Source organism: Cucurbita moschata, unplaced genomic scaffold, assembly GCF_002738365.1.
Source record: "Cucurbita moschata cultivar Rifu unplaced genomic scaffold, Cmos_1.0 Cmo_Scf00003, whole genome shotgun sequence".
Classification (NCBI taxonomy): domain Eukaryota; kingdom Viridiplantae; phylum Streptophyta; class Magnoliopsida; order Cucurbitales; family Cucurbitaceae; genus Cucurbita; species Cucurbita moschata.
The window spans coordinates 3,581,607-3,602,266 of NW_019268519.1; the positions used below are offsets into that span (position 1 = coordinate 3,581,607).

The 20,660-nt window shown below is 35.5% G+C and overlaps 3 protein-coding genes across 5 annotated transcripts; 2 read left to right on the top strand and 1 right to left on the bottom strand.

Moving 5' to 3' along the window:
• Positions 1 to 815: 815 nt before the first annotated feature.
• On the top strand, positions 816 to 11,400 carry LOC111438750 (protein CTR9 homolog). 2 transcript variants are annotated; one of them, XM_023076613.1, is made up of 24 exons: positions 816 to 1,120; positions 1,929 to 1,995; positions 2,173 to 2,367; positions 2,533 to 2,633; positions 3,133 to 3,186; positions 3,363 to 3,479; positions 3,577 to 3,640; positions 3,737 to 3,951; positions 4,029 to 4,113; positions 4,791 to 4,891; positions 5,014 to 5,106; positions 5,770 to 5,838; positions 5,960 to 6,052; positions 6,199 to 6,465; positions 6,545 to 6,625; positions 6,705 to 6,863; positions 7,101 to 7,196; positions 7,706 to 7,807; positions 7,910 to 8,017; positions 8,128 to 8,352; positions 9,190 to 9,456; positions 9,563 to 9,634; positions 10,085 to 10,402; positions 10,777 to 11,400. In XM_023076613.1, exons 1-24 carry the CDS (start codon positions 980 to 982, stop codon positions 10,924 to 10,926), a joined length of 3,240 nt encoding a protein of 1,079 aa, XP_022932381.1. In that variant the 5' UTR covers positions 816 to 979; the 3' UTR covers positions 10,927 to 11,400. The 2 variants fall into 2 exon arrangements, with proteins under 2 accessions (XP_022932381.1, XP_022932390.1); XM_023076622.1 differs by having other exon boundaries at positions 10,783 to 11,400.
• Positions 11,401 to 12,015: 615 nt separating this feature from the next.
• Positions 12,016 to 14,404, bottom strand: LOC111438762 (growth-regulating factor 5-like). Of its 2 annotated transcripts, none has more exons than XM_023076644.1 (3): positions 13,227 to 14,404; positions 12,775 to 13,159; positions 12,016 to 12,682 (listed from the first exon to the last, which is right to left on the bottom strand). In XM_023076644.1, exons 1-3 carry the CDS (start codon positions 13,408 to 13,410, stop codon positions 12,277 to 12,279), a joined length of 975 nt encoding a protein of 324 aa, XP_022932412.1. In that variant the 5' UTR covers positions 13,411 to 14,404; the 3' UTR covers positions 12,016 to 12,276. The 2 variants fall into 2 exon arrangements, with proteins under 2 accessions (XP_022932412.1, XP_022932403.1); XM_023076635.1 differs by having other exon boundaries at positions 12,016 to 12,685.
• A 1,978-nt stretch (positions 14,405 to 16,382) lies between these two features.
• Positions 16,383 to 19,684, top strand: LOC111441108 (12-oxophytodienoate reductase 3-like). The gene is made up of 5 exons (XM_023078033.1): positions 16,383 to 16,557; positions 16,722 to 16,862; positions 18,125 to 18,255; positions 18,596 to 18,778; positions 19,019 to 19,684. The coding sequence occupies exons 1-5, from the start codon at positions 16,478 to 16,480 to the stop codon at positions 19,657 to 19,659; spliced, it is 1,176 nt and encodes a 391-aa protein (XP_022933801.1). The 5' UTR covers positions 16,383 to 16,477; the 3' UTR covers positions 19,660 to 19,684.
• The last annotated feature ends 976 nt before the right edge of the window (positions 19,685 to 20,660 follow it).

The following is a 20,660-nucleotide window of genomic DNA, read 5'->3' on the forward strand; positions in this document are numbered from 1 at the left end:
TAATGAAATTTAAAAAGTTTTTAAATTATTTATCATTTTTTTAAATATTCCTAAATTTTATTTACTTTTTATTATACCTTCAAAAAAAAAAATCTCATTTTTTTATTCCCTCTCAATTTTCTTCCTTATTTTCTTTTAGATAGGCCCTCAAGAGAAAAGGAATACTGAAATACCAACGGTCGTCTATTATTGAATTCACCCAATAGACCAAGAAGAAGACTGGAATGCCAACAACGGTCTATTATTGAATTCACCCCTACCCCATTTTTATAATCGTCCAGTGCCAAAGTCAGTGAGTGCCCAATCTTCCTACAATATAAAACAAATTAAAAAAAAAATACATAGACGAAAAAAATAAATTTTTTTTTGTTTATTTTTCTTCATTTATTTTTATATTAATAATAACAATCAAATTACAAAAAAAAAAAAAGGTTTATAGTTAATAAAAATAATATTTGAAACTAATACTTTTATACGAAATCTATAAATTTGTCTTACAAATTTAATATCTCGAAATTAGATGTCTAACCTCTCAAAGAATAGGGTGATGCTCGAGATCTTTAGATAAAAAAAAAAATTAATTTTCAAATCTAGCCGTTTTTATTATAGATATATGAAGGAATAAAAATCAATATTAACAGATAAATATATATAAATATTTATTTATCAACAGATAAATATACAATTTGTTAACAGATAAATATATATATATATATATATTTATTTATTTATTTATTAATTTTTTTTTGTGTGGAAGGCCAATAAAGGGAATTGGTAAAAGAGGCCGTTAAGATTGTAATTGAACGTATTAATTGTGCCCTATGATCAAAATTTGGTGAATCAGGCGAGATTTTACTCCCGGACAAGAAGAGAACAGAGTTGGAAAATAGAAACAGAGCTCCGAGGTTTTCCGGCGAACAATTCTGGGGTTTTCTCCCACTCCTCCGCTTCTCCTGCTTTGGCGTTTCGAAGGAAAACCATGGCTTGTGTGTACATACCGGTGCAGAACTCGGAGGAGGAGGTCAGGGTAGCTCTCGATCAACTCCCCAGGGATGCTTCTGACATTCTCGACATACTCAAGGCCGAGCAAGCTCCGTTAGATCTCTGGCTAATCATTGCGGTTTGTTCTACTCTCTAATGTTAAAATGCTATGCGCCTTTATGCTCGATTTCCGTTCCTGTCGTTCGCTTATATTGCTGTCTTATTGATTCGTTTTGGTCTCGGTCTCATTATAGGATACCTAATTTCGAAATTTTTGAGTAATTGGAGTATGTGTGGATGAATTTGGCGTGTCTTTCTAATAATTACTGACCGATGAGGCGGCGGCGACCGAAATTTCTATGTGTGTGTGTTTTTTCTATTTTTGCGGGTATTTTTGTGTTATGAGCTCTTGGTGGTACAGATATGTATGAGCATTGCCTATTCAAATGTAGCTTTTACTTGCCAAAAGGTTATTCTCGATCATATATAGTCTTCTTGGTCAATATATTGGAGGGTTTATTAACTTCATCTCACCAGGTTTTCTTTGATCTCTTGAATCTGCAGCTTAAGCAACATTATACACTGTACTCTTTCAGTTTGTTTGTTCCACCAACTACCAATGTGTTGGCTTCAATTTCATAGTTCCTAGGTTTATGATTCTCTTTTCCTGTGGAATATTTGAATTTCTGAGCATATCTTGCATTTCATAGGATGTATTTAGTTTTAGTTTAAAACTAATGGCATTCTCCTCCTCTGTTTTGTCATGCCTCAAGGATGAGGCTATAATGAGAAAATTGTTACTTTGAGATCAATTATAACTCAACTATCAAACCGAGAAGTTTATTCTTTATAAATATATATTATTTTATGAGTATATGTTTCTTGCTTTTATCATGTATTACACCCATGTCTGAGTTTCCATTTACCATTCCTTTCACACATTCCAGAGGGAATACTTCAAGCAAGGGAAACTGGAACAGTTCCGCCAAATTCTGGAGGAAGGGTCTAGTCCAGGTATTATTATTAGCTTCTTTTCAAAAGTTGGACTTTTTAGATTATTTTTAGTTTGCTCTCTGAGTAGATTGAATACCTTAATCAGTTGATACTACTTGAATAGAGTAAATAAGCTCACATACACACACATAATCTTCCAATCTTAACTCAACTTCTGTAAATTTGTAATTGTTGCAGAAATTGATGAGTACTATGCTGACGTTAGATATGAAAGAATTGCAATCTTAAATGCCTTGGGTGCTTACTACAGCCATCTTGGAAAAATTGAGACAAAACAACGAGAAAAAGAAGAACATTTCATTTTGGCTACACAATATTACAATAAAGCATCAAGAATTGATATGCATGAACCTTCAACTTGGGTTGGAAAAGGTAAACTTTCAATCTAAAAATTTTGTGTTAAGTTTAATTTTATAATTAAACACAATTGGTAGTTTTTTTGCTATCTGTTTTAAACTGCTTTTGAACTTCCTTTGTTTATGTCTTTTTTATTATTCTTTGAGCATGTTATGAATTCAAATGCCTGAAATTTCACAGGTCAGCTTTTATTGACCAAAGGGGAAGTAGAACAGGCATTTGCTGCATTCAAAATTGTTTTAGATGGAGATCGTGACAATGTTCCTGCTCTTCTAGGTCAGGTACGAGCAAAATCTTTCACTTGACTCATCAATTAACTGATCTTTGGTAACTTGAGATCATGAGAACGAAGATGCCGTCTAGATGACAACCTTTTTGACCCTTGATTATAAATGGATTCTTTTACTGCTCCTTGATTTTTGAGTGTTTTTTCAGCGGCACTATTATATAGAGTCCCTTGCAGATGGAATGCATCTGCATGTCTATTTTATCTGATAGTTGGAACTGGTTGAATGTTAATCGCCTAAGATTGTACTGTACTATATCTTATACACCTTTTCAAAGTGCACTTTGAATAAGTCTATTCTATCTGTTGTGCCTGATGAGGTTATGTGCTTCACCCTGGTCTCATCAATCTGATGTAGAATCATTATTGTTACAGCATATTTAACAATGTATAGAAACTTAGTTGAGGTCTGAACCAATTCTTTAAACAAGACTGAGGGTGGATGTATTGGTTGATGTATTCTTCTCCCCTTAACATCTTCGGTGTATCTGCAGGCATGTGTTGAATTCAACCGTGGACATTTTTCTGAATCACTAGAGCTATACAAGGTCAGTTACCTTTTCCTGTCTAGCAACAAGTGACCTTTGAATCTGCTTTGTTATCATTTATGCTTGGTGGGGACCAACTTGCTCTCTTCCTTGATTACTTAATTTCATTAAAAGATATAAATATCTCGAGCCAATTTGGTGATGTCTTTGCACTTGTAACTTGAATTTGCAAACAGAGGGCCTTGCAAGTGTATCCTGATTGCCCTGCTGCTGTGAGACTTGGCATAGGCCTGTGCCGCTATCAATTGAAACAATATGGAAAGGCTAAGCAAGCATTTGAGAGAGTTTTACAGGCTAGTGATACTCGTTTCCAATCATCCATTAAATTTATGCAAACTTACCTGCTTGAAGTTGATGTTGGCTTAATATTTCTTAATTCTACACTTGCAGTTGGATCCAGAAAACGTGGAGGCTCTTGTTGCTCTGGCAATCATTGATCTGAACACAAATGACGGTAGGTTTCATCATGGTGTTCTTTCCTTCTCATGGAAATTATTTTTGCTAGGTTATATTTGAGTGATTCAATTGTGGTGTCTGTCCACCATGGCAGCTGGTCGAATCAGAAATGGGATGGAAAAGATGCAGAGGGCATTTGAAGTATACCCTTTTTGTGCAATGGCTCTGAATTACTTGGCAAATCACTTTTTCTTTACTGGTCAACACTTTTTGGTGGAGCAATTGACTGAAACTGCGCTTGCCATTACCAACCATGGACCTACAAAATCTCATTCCTTCTACAATCTTGCTCGGTCTTACCATAGCAAGGTATGATAGCTTTCTTGATCTCATGACGTTAAGAAATGGAGAAGAAGATTATTATACTGATGGTAGAATATCTGTAGGGAGACTATGAGAAAGCTGGCTTATACTACATGGCATCTGCAAAGGAAGCTAATAAACCTCGCGAGTTTGTATTTCCTTATTATGGCAAGTTCGTTTCCCTATTTTTCCTTCTGCCTCTTACCAACAGTTTCTTTTGGGTATGTTTGGATAGTTCTAGTTCAGCCAATGACAAATCATTTTTTCCCCCAACTTTTTCCCCCTCTCCTCTCTCCCTTGCAAGCTCTTAGGTACTTTAACATGCTGCTGCTTTTGAAGCTCTAATATATTAGCTATCTTAACTAATGTTTAAACAAGGGTGCTTTGGCAATAAATTCTCTATTCTTTGAAGTAATAAAAAATACGTTCCATAAACCTTTATTTCTCTAGAAATTCTCTTTCAAAAGCTCTAATTCTTAAATTTTCAATTATCTTATTAGTCATAACAATTTGGTTTTTCATGTATAAAAAAATTATTTATATTTTTCTATTTTGGGTGCTTTGTGCCCAAGTCCCAAGGGCTTACACTTTTTTAATAATGACCAGGAAGTGTAGTCGTTAGATGACCAACTTCTTACTTCTTGGAGTGTTTCCTCTTTTTCCCTTTTATTTACTGCATACATACTTATAATATAGTTCAAAGGCATTTCAATGGCATACGATTGGTTTGATAAAAGGGCAATTTATTTAAGTGATAACATCCTTTTCCTATTTTGTTTGATGCTGTTACCATGGCGTTTTGAGGTTGAATTCTAGATTTCAGGTATTTTGTCTCATTGGTATAGGGTTGGGTCAAGTTCAACTGAAGATGGGAGATCTTAGAAGTGCATTGTCAAATTTTGAGAAGGTTTTGGACGTATGTCCGGACAATTGTGATACATTGAAAGTGAGTGAGTTGAAATTAAAAGATATTAGATTCGTGTTTCATTACTTGCATGTCCTTGCTTTTATTTTTTCTAGCATTTTTTATTGTTTTGTCTTATTAATTGAGTAACTGGTTTGATGTAGGTACTTGGTCATATTTATGTTCAGCTTGGACAGGCTGACAAGGCCCAGGAGACTTTAAGGAAAGCTACAAAAATTGATCCACGTGATGCACAGGTAGACCTTAAGTTGGTGGAATTGGGAGACTTTATAATGTCTTTATGTTGCAAGTTGGCATCTCCATCTCTTAATGTCGGACTTGTTTATTTGTTCACGGTTCTTAATTGTGCCTTGGTTCTAAGGCCTAATTTTATCAATATTACTTTACATAGCTGTGAAACTTAAGACGGTAAATGTTCCCTCAACACTTCTTTTAGTGCCTTGGCATTGACATATTATTTCTTTCATAAGCTTGTGTTGAGTTTTCATGGTTAGTCATGGTATTTGACTTATGGCCATGGAGTACTTGTCTTCTTTGAAGTATTAGTAAGTAACAAGTATTGTAATCTATCAGCCAAAAAATGATGTCTATAGAAGATTTGGCTCCAACTGACATTAAGCCTGGTGCATCTTCAATTAGATTTGTGTATTCTTGATATCAGCAAGCATTCCTTTGTGCGAACGCTCAGTATTCCATTTTCCTTTAAGATGACCATCTTGAACGTTTTACATTTTGCATTACTTTTTATAGGAGGTCTAGGACAAGCATCCAATTTCTCTGCTTCCTGGTGAAGCAAGTACAATTAAGACATTCATACGCAACCTTCCCCATATTTATGGGCTTGCTTCTGTTCAGTTTTCACTACATGTAATGTAATGCAGAATTAAATTACATTGCAGGCCTTTTTAGATCTTGGAGAATTGTTGATTTCAACTGATGAAGGAGCTGCTTTGGATGCCTTTAAGACTGTAGGGATTTTTTTGTTTACTTTGCAATTTGATTCTCTATATGATCGGCAATTACTTTCTAGCTAGTTATTTTCTTATTGGCATAGTCTATAATTTGTTTTGACATCGAGTGTTATAACAGGCTAGCAATCTCTTAAGAAAGGGAGGTCAAGAAGTACATATTGAAGTGCTCAACAATCTTGGGGTTCTTCACTTTGAAAGAGAAGAGTTTGAGGTTTGTATGGTCTAATGTTGCAAGTTGGGTTCTTCACTTTGAAAGAGTAGAGTTTGAGTTTATTGATTACATTGAAGTTAATTCTGCGTCAAGTTGTCAAATGTTGTCCTCTTTCTTTTAATTTTCTCATTTCCTATTTTTGTCAGCTTGCTGAAAGAATTTTCAAGGAGGCTTTAGGTGATGGGATTTGGCTAGATTTTATTGATGGTAAAGAGAGATGCCCTGCTATTGACGCAAGTGCGTCCGTTCTTCAATACAAGGACATGGAATTATTTTATCGACTGGAGAGGGAAGGTCGTTCAATCGTACTACCATGGAAGAAAGTCACAACTCTATTTAATCTGGCTCGATTGTTAGAGCAGTTGCATAACATTGAAGTTGCAAGTGTACTCTATCGCTTGATTTTGTTTAAAGTATGTGTTAGTACTTTATTAGTTGCTCTTTGGAGTTCCTTATTGCACTTTGCTTTTAACACCTCTTTCCTTTTGACAGTATCCAGACTATGTAGATGCTTACCTGAGGCTTGCGTCCATTGCAAAAGCTAGAAACTATGTTCAACTAAGCATTGAATTGGTTTGTTAGCTCTTCCACCCAACCTTTTCTATTTATATCTTGAAATCAATCTTGTATTGTCAATGTGTTTCTTTCGTAGGTTAATGATGCTCTGAAAGTGAATGAGAAGTGCTCAAATGCCTTGTCTATGCTAGGCGAGCTTGAGTTAAAAAATGATGACTGGGTTAGGGCAAAAGAAACTTTCCGGGCTGCAGGTGAAGCCACTGATGGAAAGGATTCTTATGCGACTCTTTCTTTGGTGGGTTACTTTTCACTGTGCACGTTCATTTTAGTTCTTGTGAAGTATTACTATCCTTATTCTAAGGAATGTATTGTTTCTGTATATGTCAAATGAGCGATATTTCTGTAAATCATATTTGCATAACACCTCGCATTTGTTAATTATATTCTCAAATTTCTTTTCTCCACTATTATCTGTATCTACCATTCAAACATCGTTTTTATTTTCTTTAATTTTTCTTTTAACCTTGGCCAGGGAAACTGGAACTACTTTGCTGCACTTCGAAATGAGAAAAGAAATCCCAAGTTGGAGGCTACCCATTTGGAAAAATCTAAAGAACTATATACAAGGGTATGTTTTCAGTTCTCTTTCTTTTGTTTTATCCTCCATATCTCGCTCTTCATTTTGTTAATTAGGATCTATTGATTGCTTCAATATCCACACATGGTCAAATGTTTCTGCTGGCATTCAGATTAAATTTAAGTAATTTTGGTCTGTCAAGGTTGATGGAATGAAGTTCATGTATCTTTTATCATATACTGCAATGTTTTTGATTAAAAGACTCATTTAATGCACTTGTTTAAAGGGATGATGATGAATGTATTCTTTTCTATTAAAAAGAGCATGTGCAATATTATATTAAAAAGATCTTAAAAATGTTCTTTTTGTATGAGTTTTTTGATGCCCTAATTTTAATGGATAAAGAAGTTAAACTACTTCATAAATTAATGTTGATTATTCAGTAGGCATCTCGTATTCAGTGGCCTATGTTCAATCTTCTGGGTTTTCTTCATTGTAAATTGTGGAAATTGTCTTTAATCTTGCAGTTTAATGGTTGGTATTTGTTTTTAATTGAGCAGGTTCTGGTACAACATCCTGCTAATTTGTATGCCGCTAATGGAGCTGGGGTCATCCTGGCTGAAAAAGGTCAATTTGATGTTTCGAAAGATATTTTTACACAAGTGAGCACTTGTATTCTTACTTCATACTACAACCTTTTAAAACCTGTATCTTGTAAAATTATATGGTTATTTGCACCTTTTGCTAACTTTCAGTTGTTGTAGGTTCAAGAAGCTGCAAGTGGGAACATTTTTGTCCAGATGCCAGATGTGTGGATCAATTTGGCACATGTCTATTTTGCTCAAGGAAACTTTTCATTAGCTGTGAAAATGGTATATACTTATATCTTGTTCGCTGAAAAATTATAGGTGTCCTCATCTTACTAACAAAAAGTTCTTTTCGTTATTGCATCCATGAATTAATGCCAATTGTTATCTTGCAGTATCAAAATTGCTTGCGGAAGTTTTATTACAATACAGATTATCAAATTCTTCTCTATCTAGCTCGTACATTTTATGAAGCTGAACAGTGGCAAGACTGCAAAAAGACCCTACTGAGAGCTATCCACTTGGCACCCTCAAATTATACTTTAAGATTTGATGCTGGTGTAGCAATGCAGAAGTTTTCAGCTTCAACACTACAAAAGACAAAAAGGACAGCAGATGAGGTTGTTTCTCGATACTTTTGGCCTAAATATTTATTGCTGTTAAATATCTGTGGAGACATTTCTTCATTTCTATAAGGTCTGAAGTCATTAATAAGTTAACCCTGGATTGCTCATCATTCCCTCAAGTTTTGGCATAATTAGTTTAAATTACTATCAGTTTGATGAAAAAACAGATGTTTTAAGATGTCATAATGGAGTTGGCTCATTCTTCTTTTTAGTATTGATCCTTCTCCTTTTTCCATTTTTTTTTTTTTTGGACGTGGACAGGACAGTCCAGAAACATTTTCTTTTACAAGACATGAGAAAATATTTCATCAATGCCTATAGGGCTAGAGCGGGGAATAAGACATTCCTAGCTTTAATATTCTGAGACTGGACTTGATCTGAATTTACTCTGAAGCTTTGTGAATCTGAATAATCAATTTATTACCTGTTAGTTTCTTCAAACTTGATGATGAAAACACTCAGAAAGATGATCAAACGTTCTGGTCTTATCAGCAGTCAGATATTAGGATTTGTTATACTTCAACCAAACATTATGATTTGTTTTACTTCAATGTAAAGATGGCGATACCTGTTAGGGAACAGGATTTTAACCCTGGTTTTCTGCATAATCATCCTTGATCAATTTTTGAGTTGGCATATTATTTATTTAGCTCCTAGCGTCTCAGGTATAATTGAGTTGTAAAACCATGGAAATTATGAATGTATCTATAATAACCTTTAGATCACTAATTAAATTACTCCATTATGCTTTTCCAATCTTTGACCCCACATCTCCTTCTCTTTTGCATGGCTATTGCATTAATTGTTTTTTGCCCCAATGAAATCTATTAGGTGCGTTCAACAGTAGTGGAGCTGGAAAATGCTGTTCGTGTTTTTAGTCAGTTATCTGCTGCCTCCAACCTCCACTTTCATGGGTTTGATGAGAAGAAGATTGATACTCATGTTTGTTACTGCAAGCACTTGCTGGAAGCTGCTGGAGTTCACCTCAAAGCAGCAGAACATGAAGAGCAGCAGATCCGTCAAAGACAAGAACTAGCACGACAAGTTGCATTTGCCGAGGATGCCCGGCGAAAAGCAGACGAACAAAGGAAATTTCAAGTACGAGTTGTTTTTTATCATTATTATATTTAACCTTTTTTCAAAAAAAGAGAATTAGTTATAGTGAGTGATGAATTTTTTTTTCTGATATTATTTGCTAAAACAGCTGGAGAGGAGAAAACTGGAAGATGAGGAAAAGCGGATGATGCAACAGGAGCAGCATTTTAAACGTGTGAAGGTAATTATTTTGAATTATATTGTTTCTGTGAGTATTTGAATTATAATGTCGCAGAACTTTAGAATTGTGGAACACGTGAAGAGAAATTAAAAAGGCATGCATTTCGAGCACCTGCATTCTATTGGTAATGGAGGGTATTGAAGGAATTTTGTTCAGACACCCGTCATTTATTTACTTATCATGTCAGAGTAGGATTTATGGTTTCATACAAAGTTAAGTGGTTTAGAGGGGAAGGTGAAACATTTTATCTTTTCTAGTGTGTAATATTTTAGAGAAATCCCCTTTATTCATTAGAGCAGGGTTTTAAGGTTGAGTTTGCGTATGCACTTTAGTGGTGCTGAGTAATGCACACTTTCTGTTAATAGAAGTTGAGATCATGTTCTGTTGCATGCTATTTGGATGACTATCTTTTACTTGATACCTCGAGTAGCTCATTTAATTGTCCTCCAGGAGCAATGGAAGAGCACCGCACCTGCTAAACGAAGAGAAAGGTCAGAGATTGATGACGATGAAGCTGGTAATAGTGAGAAGAGGAGAAGGAAAGGTGGAAAGAGGAGAAGGAAAGACAGGAAGGGGAAATCGCATTATGAGACAGAGGAGGCTGATAATGATATGATGGATGATCAAGAACTAGACAATGAGGATAATAACACAAGTTATAGGGAGTCCCACAGCCAAATGAATGATCAGGACGATGATGTAGAAGGGAATGATCAGGATGCTCTTGCTGAAGCTGGGCTTGAAGATTCTGATGCTGAGGATGAAGCGGTAATATCTTTTTACTACCTCGATATTATCTTTGAGACAAGATTGGCATCTCTGATCTGAACTCAAGTAGATTCTCTTGATACTGCCTCTTGCTATAAATTATTGCATCTAATTTTGAGTCTACGACGTGTTCATTTTAATGAAGTATTTGAATCTCTACGAGTCTCTTCATGATCATGATTTAGAGTCAATTTACTCCGTTCACCTGTCCTTTCTAAATCTATTGGTCGGATATTGTTAAGGTTGAATTGCTAATCAGTGTAACTGTCATTCTCTATTCTTCCAAAGTGGTTTTTCTTTTTGTATATTATACACCTTTTTGGGTATTTTGTTGGATTAGTTTGGGTCATTTAGTTAATTTTTGGTCTTTGAAGTTGCAGGGTGTACCTTCATCCAATGCAGCCCGACGAAGGGCCACATGGTCGGAATCGGAAGACGATGAGCCTATGCACACGCAGGGAAAGTCCAGACTTGAAAGAGAAAACTCCGCTGGACTAGAGGGTAGTGATGGAGAAATCAGATGAGATGGCAGTAATCCAAACAATATGCCTTTATTAACTCTCGAACTTGGTTCGGCCAAGATATTCAAATCGGGTTCTACCAACTTCCCTTAAGTTAAGGTGAAATGCAGCAGCTCGACGGATTATTACCACACCTACATTGGCTGCTTCTGTTGCCCAGTGTCCCGAGGCATCAATGTCTTACCTAAACCTTTAATGATATTACGGCCAGTAGAAGAGTAAATTTTAGAATGTTTTTCTCTTTATCATCTGATAGGCTCTCAACATAGTAAAATTTGTTTGGTATTCATATGGTTAGAGGTTCTATTAGAACTGCAATTTAGAGAGTCGGACTGATAAATTGCTTCAGCGATTAATACATTATTAGAATAATGAAACTGTATTTTCACTTTTATCATGTAAAATTTACCGGTGATTAATTAGTAGAAGAATAGATGGATTTTCATTTTGTGCAACAGGATATTAAAGATTTTCGAAGGTTGTCTCCCAACTTGATCTTTATTTATTGCTAATAAATGCAACTGAAGCCAATCTTTATCCCTAATGTTGGAATCTTCAGGGACGCGTTGTTTTATGTGCCGACAACACCCATTCTGCTGCCAACTCTGGATTTTCATTATATCGATGACAGGTCAGTGGAAGAATTGATGAGCATTGTCTACTTTTTCTTGCAATGCTTTACAAAATATATTTTGTTTAAATATGGAAACGTTCCTATTTGTGTGTCAACCATTGATGATGGGCAGTAAAACTATTGATGTTGAAAGTTACAACTGTTATCATTTTGGCATCTTTATTTTTCCTCTTTCTAACCAGCAGATTGTCTATTTTTTTCCCCTCTATATGGAAAATAGTAATTGCTGGAAAAGGTAGAGCAAATGAAGTTGAAGGTTGAGGAAGAAGTTGGGGGAAGTTGAACTTGATATCATCTTCCCTTCAATTGATTTAATCAGGTAGACTGATTTTTTTTAGTATACAAAAGGTTTAAATAGCATACTTTAAATGTGCATATTGATCCATTCCCTCCAAATCAGTGGAAGTAAATTTGATTTCCATGCCTATGCAGTGTCCAAGGGATCAAAACCCTTTAAGTAAGAAATGATGTAGAAAAGTCTACACTAGAATAAAAAACGATGGAACATTCGTTTAATAAACAACCCATGGCCCAATTGAACCCCACCCTACAAAAGAAAAAAGATGGGATGAAGCTTCAGCCGAAAGTACATCCTAGGAAACCAAATAAAATTCAATAAGGAACAACTGGGGTCACCCTGGAGATCAGGCACAGGAACAAACCGACTTTGGAGAAAAGGAAAAAAAAGAAAGAAAAAAGGAGTTCGGGGCCAGGAATCATTATGGGTTGTTGAATCCGAAAATGGGGAAGTCGTTGGAAGTGGTGGGAATGGAAGTTGAGGGCCGAATGGTGGAAACTGAGCCAGTATTTGATGATTTATCTTCGAAATCAAGCCGTGATCCTCTCTCTTTTGGAGGCCATTCATCGAAGAATCGATGAACTGTCTTCTGTGATTCATCTCTCTTTTGTTGCTTCAAAGGGTCTGTGAGGCTCTGATGAGGCTGATAGCAGGACTGATCATTCTGCAAAGAAGAGCAGTTGTTCTGTTTTGGATATAGAGAAGAACAACTCATTGTTAGTGGTGTCAGTTGCAGAGAATCGGCTCTTGCAGCAGTTTCAGATGGTTCTTGCGAGAAGAAGGCATACTCATCGACTTTCTCTTTTAGCCCATAAGTGTCCCTACTTCTTCTTGTTAATAACAGAAGATGGACAAAAGTCAGAATCTCAATACTTAATATTAATCTCCAACTCCAAAGAGAGTAGAATAATCTACAAACCTGTAATCTGGGTTTCTGTCCGAGTAAGAACCAGATTCCAGAAGCAAGAGGGTATTAGTGTCTTGGGGTGATATGCCATTCCCATTAGAAGTTGAAGATATTTGATGAGCGGGGAAGGGCCGATAGGAGAGTAGGGATGAATTGTTGGTTAGGGAAGAAAACGCTGGATTTGAAAGGCGGTTAATATCATTTGTTGCTGTCGTTTTCAAAACATCCACAGGCTTTCTTGAACGATTTTTGCCTCTATGCATGTGCCTCTCGCAGTACTTCGAATCTGGATACGCCTCTTTTGAGCATCTCCACTTTTTCCCATCAGTTCTTCTGCACCTCCCTGGTTCTGGGTCTATCTTCCTCCCTAAACTCATTTGCAAATAGTTCCACCCTACTGCATGAAACAGAAACATTGATAAAGAGAGAGAATGGGAGAGGGAGATAGAGAGATATTTATTTACCATGTTGAGGATGGTGGGGGAAAAGCTTAGAAGTGAAAGGAGAGTCCAAGGTACTTCTTTTAATACTAAAGAGGAGATCAGGAGGTATAGGAATGCCGGAAACCATGTATTTGAAGATGAGAGCTTGATGTTCAAGCTCCTGCCACTGAGCTGAGGTGAAGGGAAACATACTTCTGGTACACATACTTGAAATAGATAAAAATAAGTCTATTTATCAGTTGAGAGAAACAACAAAGAACTTCAAATCGCAAGCAAGACAGAGCTCCAGGGAGATGATAAAACCAGGTCAGGGAGTGGGAGGCTCCTCTGTTTAGATTATTACTAGAGCCCTCTGAGTATCGTGTATGTCCTGAACTGTATATTTATTTCAGAGACCATTTGGGTTGCAGAGTCTTCAGCAATTGATAAACTAATGGTTCTGATTATGGTGTTGCATGCCCACCTCTCCCTCTCTCTTCTTGCCTGTTCAAGTGTTCATATTATGACTGCATCTCTCTGTAACTTCTGGTTGAGGAGGGAAACTGGCCTTTTTTTTGCAGCTCTTGTCTCTGACATCTCTACAGAAACCCACAAACGAAAGCAAGGGGAAATAAATAGCAGTGTAAATACAGATTTAAGAGAATTTATTATAAAATGTGACACAAAAGAGTTGGTGTCAGAAGCCAATGCCTGAGAAGAAGAAATTTTTTTGTTTGTTTGTACGGTACGAGCTTTTACTGTCTGCTTCCAACTCTTTTACTTTTCCTCAGGATTTTGCAGACTTCCTCCCGGCAACCCCCACTTACCCATTTGGCCTTTTTGCAATTTCAAAAATTGCAAAAAATGAGCGATTCAGCAGCTCAGGAAGAAGGGGGTCCTTTAAGTTCTGATCAAAACAGAAAATACACCCTTCTCTTTTTATCCTTTTCCTTCTGAGTTTCAGGCTGATGCTGAAATTGCTTTGTTTTATTTCCCAACTGCTTGCTTTGCTGTGCTCTGTGCCTTCCACTTTACAGTTTACTACAGAAGTATTTTACCTTTTGGCTTGCTGCTCTTCTAATCTCTTTAACTCTACTGCTCAGTTCTTTATACATCTCTCTTTAGTTTTCTATTAGCTGATTAGGGATTGATTCTTAGAACACTTTAGAAGAGTAGTTTTGGATCGTTAAAGGAATAGAGTAGAAACATGTATGTATGTGACCTGTGCTTTGGTTGGTGCTGTTTAGAACATTCGTAGAAGTAAATGCATAGCTGGGGAAGCTGGGGAAGTTGGGGAGGTGAGTTTTTTAAGCGGTGAGTCGAACAACATTGTAGTAGTAGGAGCTCGAACCTACCTTCTTGGTCTAATATCATGTTAAATTACCCGAAACCTTATTCGATATTTTTAGATTAGGATGAATTAGAATCATAAATTTGAGGTGGAAGGTTGGGTTGAGAAATGGGAAGCAAGGGAGTGGATTTGGATAGATTTGGGTTTTGTTTGGAAGAAAGTTATGTGTGTTCCAAGTTTGGCATTTGTTGAGAGAGATGGTGCTCCAGCTCAGTTGTTATTTGAATCTGAATGAATGGCTGATTCAACCACATGCATAGCTTTTCAGGTACAAACAAAGGGACCCCTCTCGAAAAACTTTGACAGACTTACTTTTCCTGTTAAAAACAACTTCCCTTTTTCTATTTTACTTTTTCATCTTTCTTTCTTGGATTACTTGCATTATTATTCTTATTCTTCTTATGGTTATTATTATTATTAGGTTAAATGAACAGTTAGGGCAAAAATCGATACCTTTGTTGTGGTTAAAATTTGGTTTAGATTGCATTTGAATTCCTAACTTTTCAATCTCGTGTCAGTTTATTCTTTATGAACTAATGGTTATTTGCCGTCTCCATTTCATACATGATGGTTTCATTGTATTTTTTTTTTTGTGATTATGGGGTGTAATTTATTTTCATTTTGTTATTTTGATTCTGATTCCGTCTATATTTTTTTCATATATGTTTTTGGAGATGTTAACTTAATGGTAGAGTATTCAACTTTTAAGTGCATACTAACTTCTTTTACACATTTTTATGAAGTGACAGATTCGTCCATACTATTGGTAAAGTTTGGAAGACTGTTCGGAAAGAAACAAATGTAAAAAGAATGTCTATTTGATAATCATTAATTATTTGAAATAGATGATCTAGATTGATTCATTTACGTAAGGAACATTTTTTTTTTAATGGAAGTGCACTGGAAAGTATAAATTAATACTCTTTTAATAATTGAAAGGTTTAAATTGATACAATCATTAGTTAATTTTTTTTTCATACAACACATGAATCGTTTAGGTATATGAATTGATTTTCACGACCTAAAGCTTTTAAATTTGTCTAATTTAAAAGTTTGTGTTAGGTTATTGAGTTTTCGTGTATGTAAATAAGCCTAGAAGTGTTAGATAATTCATTTTATACTATAGCACTAAGGTATTGACATTTGCTTAAAGAAAAGACATTGATGCATTTGCTTAAAGAAAAGACATTGATGTGACGGTGGTATTAATTAACGTAATGTTGGGTGGTAATAAATTTTCTAGACCTTGATGACCAATAAAAGTATAAACGACGACATTTAACGTTTTTTCATAGGTTGTGAGTATTTTTGAAACTTTTGAAAATTTAAGAGTATTATTAAAATGAAATTTTGACGTTTTTCATACAAAACTTAACGGGAAATTTTGACGTTTTTCATACAAAACTTAACGTGAAACTTTAATATTTTAAGGCAAGAAACATTTTAAAATTAAAGGTCTAAATTTCTGAATTTTTTATAATTGAATCCGTTCTTTTTATACCATGAATAATTTTCAAATAATAATTTTAAAATTAAAGTCTAAATTGAATGATTTATGAAAGTTTAAAAGTTTATTTGATATAATTATAAATTTGCATAAATTCATGTTTTTTTAAGATAATAATCGAGAATGTAAATTGAAAAAAAAAACAGTATAAATTGATTTTTGTAACCTTAATTCATTTTCAACCCCTAACTTTGACTTGGATCCACCGACCTACACAATCAAGCTTCATCCGACGGCCAATACTCGTACACACAGCTCCAAATCTAGACTCGGATGCACCAGATTACTATCTCCTTCGCCGACCAGTCAAAAATATTTGGACTGCAACTCCTTGATCAAATGCTCCACTTCCACTTAAAACGTGGAAACGCCTTTGTATATTAAGCTCCCCACATCTCGTAGCCGTCGGCAAATTCTGATCCCAACTCATTGAAAATGGCTGAAACTCCGGCGAGAAATGGAACCGCTACACTCTTCTCTCCGTTCAGGATGGGGAAGTTCGATCTCTCTCACAGGTTCGTTGTCTTTCATCTCTTACTTCCTCCGATCCTCTGTTTTCAGTCCTCGATTTCGGAGACAGAGGTTTCGCCGGAGTTTGATTCGGAACCAATCGATTGATTGATTGATGGATTGTTGTTTTTATGTGTGTTTGGCGGCGGATCTGGTGACCGATTTTCAGAGTAGTTCTAGCGCCGATGACGAGATGCAGAGCTTTGAATGGGATTCCGGGAGCGGCGCTGGCCAAATATTACACTCAGAGGTCTACGGACGGCGGGTTTCTAATCAGCGAAGGAACTTCGATCTCCGCCACGGCGGCTGGGTAAGTTGTGAAATTTTGATCAGTTTGAGGGCTATTTGGTAATTTTAGGAGTAATTATTATGGGAGCGCGGCGAGCAATGGTGGGTCCCACGTTTTCATGGCTATTGGTATTTAATTTTCTAAAAATCTAATTTTGGTATTTTACAAAAATTATATAAAATTTATTAACAAATTTAAATTATTGCCTTATTAACAAATTTGGAAGGTTTCGTTTGTATAAATATTTATAAAAAATATTTATATCATTAGTTATATTTATAAAAAACAAAGTTATAGTCTAAATTAATAAAAATATTTTTATCATTATTTTTTAATAAAAATGATTAATATTTTATTTAAAAAATACATTCAAAACTTTTAATAATATTTTTAAAATACTTTAAAATTTTTAAAAATTTCATTAATATCTTTTCATTTCTTAAAAAATTTAAAAATACATTTAATAAAATTTTAAAGTGACATTCACACTTTTTATTTTTATAACAAAAATTTCAAAAAAAAGTTATCACGTATGGATTACCTCCAAACTTTTTCATAGTATTTTTAAATTTTTTAAAAAATTGTTAAAAGAAGGGATAATAATGAAATTTTGAAAATTTAAAAGTAGTTTTTAATTTTCTTTTTAAAATTTCAAGGGATAATAATAAATATTATTCTGCAACAATTACAAAATTTAAGGTATTTTCATTAATGGATTAAATAAATATTTATTATTTTGAATGTATGCCACGTGTCACATGCAATAAACTAATGTTGTTGTGGGAACAATTTTGAATATTTTTTCTCATGTTAATTTAATTAAGTGAGACAAAATTAATTTAAATGTCACAATCTTATCATCTTTTATTTTCCACTAAAAAATTTGAAAATGACCGTAATTCCTTTTTAGATTCGGAAAAGATTCTCTAAAAAAAATGGCATAATAATGTCGTATTTTTGGTCACTCATATGATTTGATAGCAAATAAAAATAATTTTCGTAAATTAATTTGAATTTAAAAGTTGTGAATATTTTGTGGAGGGCATATATTAAGGCTTTAAAATATAATTTTTCAAATTGAAATAATTAAAATAAATAATAAAAAACAACGTGAACCAATCAAACCCAATATTTTTATAGTTGAGTTTATAATAATTAGATCCCGACCCAACTGACGAACATTCCTACTCAGCGTATCTCTAATATTTAAGATAAGATTTATTCTTAAAACTTTTTTATTTTTTATAAAATAAGTTAAAATGAGTTGAAACTGAACTTGGCAGGTTTCCCCATGTTCCTGGAATTTACACGGAAGAACAGGTGCAAGCATGGAAGGCAGTGGTGGATGCTGTTCATGCCAAAGGCAGCATCATTTTCTGTCAGCTCTGGCACGTCGGCCGAGCTTCACATCAAGGTACGGTTATGGGATCTCACAATTTAAGTCTTTTGGAGCCAGCGTCGTCGCTGGCACTCATTCACTTTCTTCCATCAATGTGGGACCCCTCAATCCACTCTCCTTGAAGGCCAGCGTTGTTACTAGCACACTGCTTCATGTCCACCCCTTTGAGGCTCAGTCTCCTCACTGACACATCGTTCAATGTCTTCCTATATGTCCTAGTCAGTAGATATTGTCTTCCTTCCACTTTCAAAATTTTTAAAATGCGTCTACAGAGAGATTTCTAACCAACAAAACCGGGATCTCACACTAATCATCTATTAATAGCTCCTTCCTGAACTTCTCTTATTTTGACCAGTTTATCAGCCTGATGGGATGCCACCAATTTCATCCACAAGCACACCCATCTCCAAGAGATGGAGAATTCTGCTTCCTGATGGCTCCTATGGCATCTACCCAAGCCCACGAGCACTGCAAACTCATGAAATCGAGGACGTGGTCGAGCATTATCGACAGGCTGCCTTGAACGCCATTCGAGCAGGTTATTATTAGTGTAACAGTCCTAAATTTCTACATATTCAGAGTCGCTACTACGCCTGAACTGGATCCCATCAGAACTCCATAGCGTGCTTGGAAAATTGGGTGACCACTTGGGAAGTCCTCATGTTGTACCCCTTATATGAGACATTAATAGCGACTCTGAATATGTAGAAATTTAGGGTCGTTACAATTAGCTTGCACTTATTTTTGTCGAACACTTTTGAGATAGAATTTTGAACAGGGTTCGATGGGATTGAGATCCATTCAGCTCACGGTTACCTCCTGGACCAGTTCTTGAAGGATGGTATAAATGACAGAACCGACCAGTACGGAGGATGTCTCTCAAACAGGTCTAGATTCTTGTTGAAGGTAGTTCATGCCGTGGTTTCTGCTATAGGAGCATATAGAGTTGGTGTTAGAATTTCTCCAGCCATCGATCACCTCGACGCTATGGATTCCGATCCTCTCAAGCTAGGACTACATGTCGTCGATCAACTTAACAAACTCCAACAGGAAATCAGTGGAAAGCTGAGTTATGTCCATGTAACTCAGCCCCGGTACACGGCCTACGGCCAGACTGAGTCGGGTAGGCCTGGAAGTGAAGACTCGGAGGCTGAGTTCATGAGGAGTTTGAGAAGAGCTTATGAAGGAACGTTCATTTGCAGCGGTGGGTTCACTCGTGAATTGGGAATGCAAGCGATCGAGAACGGAGATGCCGACTTGGTGTCGTATGGTAGGCTGTTCATTGCGAACCCTGATTTGGCTTTGAGATTTAAGCTGAATGCACCACTGAACAAGTATGTTAGGAAGACGTTCTATACACAAGATCCTGTTGTTGGCTACACAGACTATCCATTTCTTGGGCCTCTTTCCCGCCTTTGAAGATATTTAGGAGATATTGTCCTTTTTCTTTAGGGATCGAAGTATAATAATGCTATTATTATTATTATTATTATGATTATGAACACTTTTTAAGGTATAAAATGGTTGCGAGCCGTTTTTGGGCTTTCCCTCTCGGGATTCTTTCAGGCTTTAAAACATATAGGTTTTAGGAAGAGATGTTCGGAGATATTGTCCTCTTTAAAACACGTCCACTAAATAGAGGTTTCCACGGGGTTCTCTAATCAATGTGGGATCTCATGATTCACCCCTCTAGAGGTCCAGTGTTCTCGATGGCACACAGTTGGATGTTTAGTACTAATACTATTTGTAACAGCCCAAGCCCACTGCTAGGAGATATAGTTCTCTTTGGACTTTCTCTTCTAGGCTTCCTTCAAGGTTTTAAAATGCGTCGATTAGGGAGAGGTTTCCACACTTTTATAAGGAATGTTTCGTTCTCCTCTTCAACTAATGTGAGATCTCACAATAATAATTTAGAGTTTTGGTATTTCGTTAATGTGTTTTAAGACTTCTTATTTACTTTAAGGTAACATTTACGTAGTGGCTAATTTGGTCGTAAATTATACACAATGGTTAATTATAGACAAAATATAAAAGTCACAACTGAATGCCTCGGGGTTAAAAATGTTAATTTTGAGGTTATACAAAGTCATGTATGTTGTCTTTGTAAGGTGCAGTAAAAAGAGTATTTTTACTTTCCTTTCTAAGTTCGTTTGTAATTATATGTAGTTTAGATTGCATATTTAGAATCATTCAAGCTTGACATGATCGATATTGATTCTGGAGTGATTTGAATCTAAAACAAGTGTTTTTACTTAAACATATTTGATCAACAAAATAATCTGAATCTAAAACAAGTGTTTTTACTTAAACATATTTGATCAACAAAATAATCTGAATCTTACTTCCCTTGTAGTGATTTCTTATCATTTGGTATCAGGGTTTTCCCTTGAGTTGATTCCTTATCCATATGTTTTTTTTAT

What these genes read in the sequence shown, in the direction of transcription:
- LOC111438750 (XM_023076613.1), top strand. Translation starts at nt 980, where the DNA reads ATGGCTTGTGTGTACATACCGGTGCAGAACTCGGAGGAGGAGGTCAGG. An exon ending in TTCAACTTGGGTTGGAAAAG is followed by an intron (nt 2,368 to 2,532) that starts GTAAACTTTCAA and finishes GAAATTTCACAG; the next exon opens with GTCAGCTTTTATTGACCAAA. An exon ending in CATTTGAGAGAGTTTTACAG is followed by an intron (nt 3,480 to 3,576) that starts GCTAGTGATACT and finishes CTACACTTGCAG; the next exon opens with TTGGATCCAGAAAACGTGGA.
- LOC111438762 (XM_023076635.1), bottom strand. Translation starts at nt 13,410, where the DNA reads ATGTGTACCAGAAGTATGTTTCCCTTCACCTCAGCTCAGTGGCAGGAG. An exon ending in CCCCCACCATCCTCAACATG is followed by an intron (nt 13,160 to 13,226) that starts GTAAATAAATAT and finishes TGTTTCATGCAG; the next exon opens with TAGGGTGGAACTATTTGCAA. An exon ending in GACAGAAACCCAGATTACAG is followed by an intron (nt 12,686 to 12,774) that starts GTTTGTAGATTA and finishes GTTATTAACAAG; the next exon opens with AAGAAGTAGGGACACTTATG.
- LOC111441108 (XM_023078033.1), top strand. Translation starts at nt 16,478, where the DNA reads ATGGCTGAAACTCCGGCGAGAAATGGAACCGCTACACTCTTCTCTCCG. An exon ending in ATCTCCGCCACGGCGGCTGG is followed by an intron (nt 16,863 to 18,124) that starts GTAAGTTGTGAA and finishes TGAACTTGGCAG; the next exon opens with GTTTCCCCATGTTCCTGGAA. An exon ending in CGGCCGAGCTTCACATCAAG is followed by an intron (nt 18,256 to 18,595) that starts GTACGGTTATGG and finishes TATTTTGACCAG; the next exon opens with TTTATCAGCCTGATGGGATG.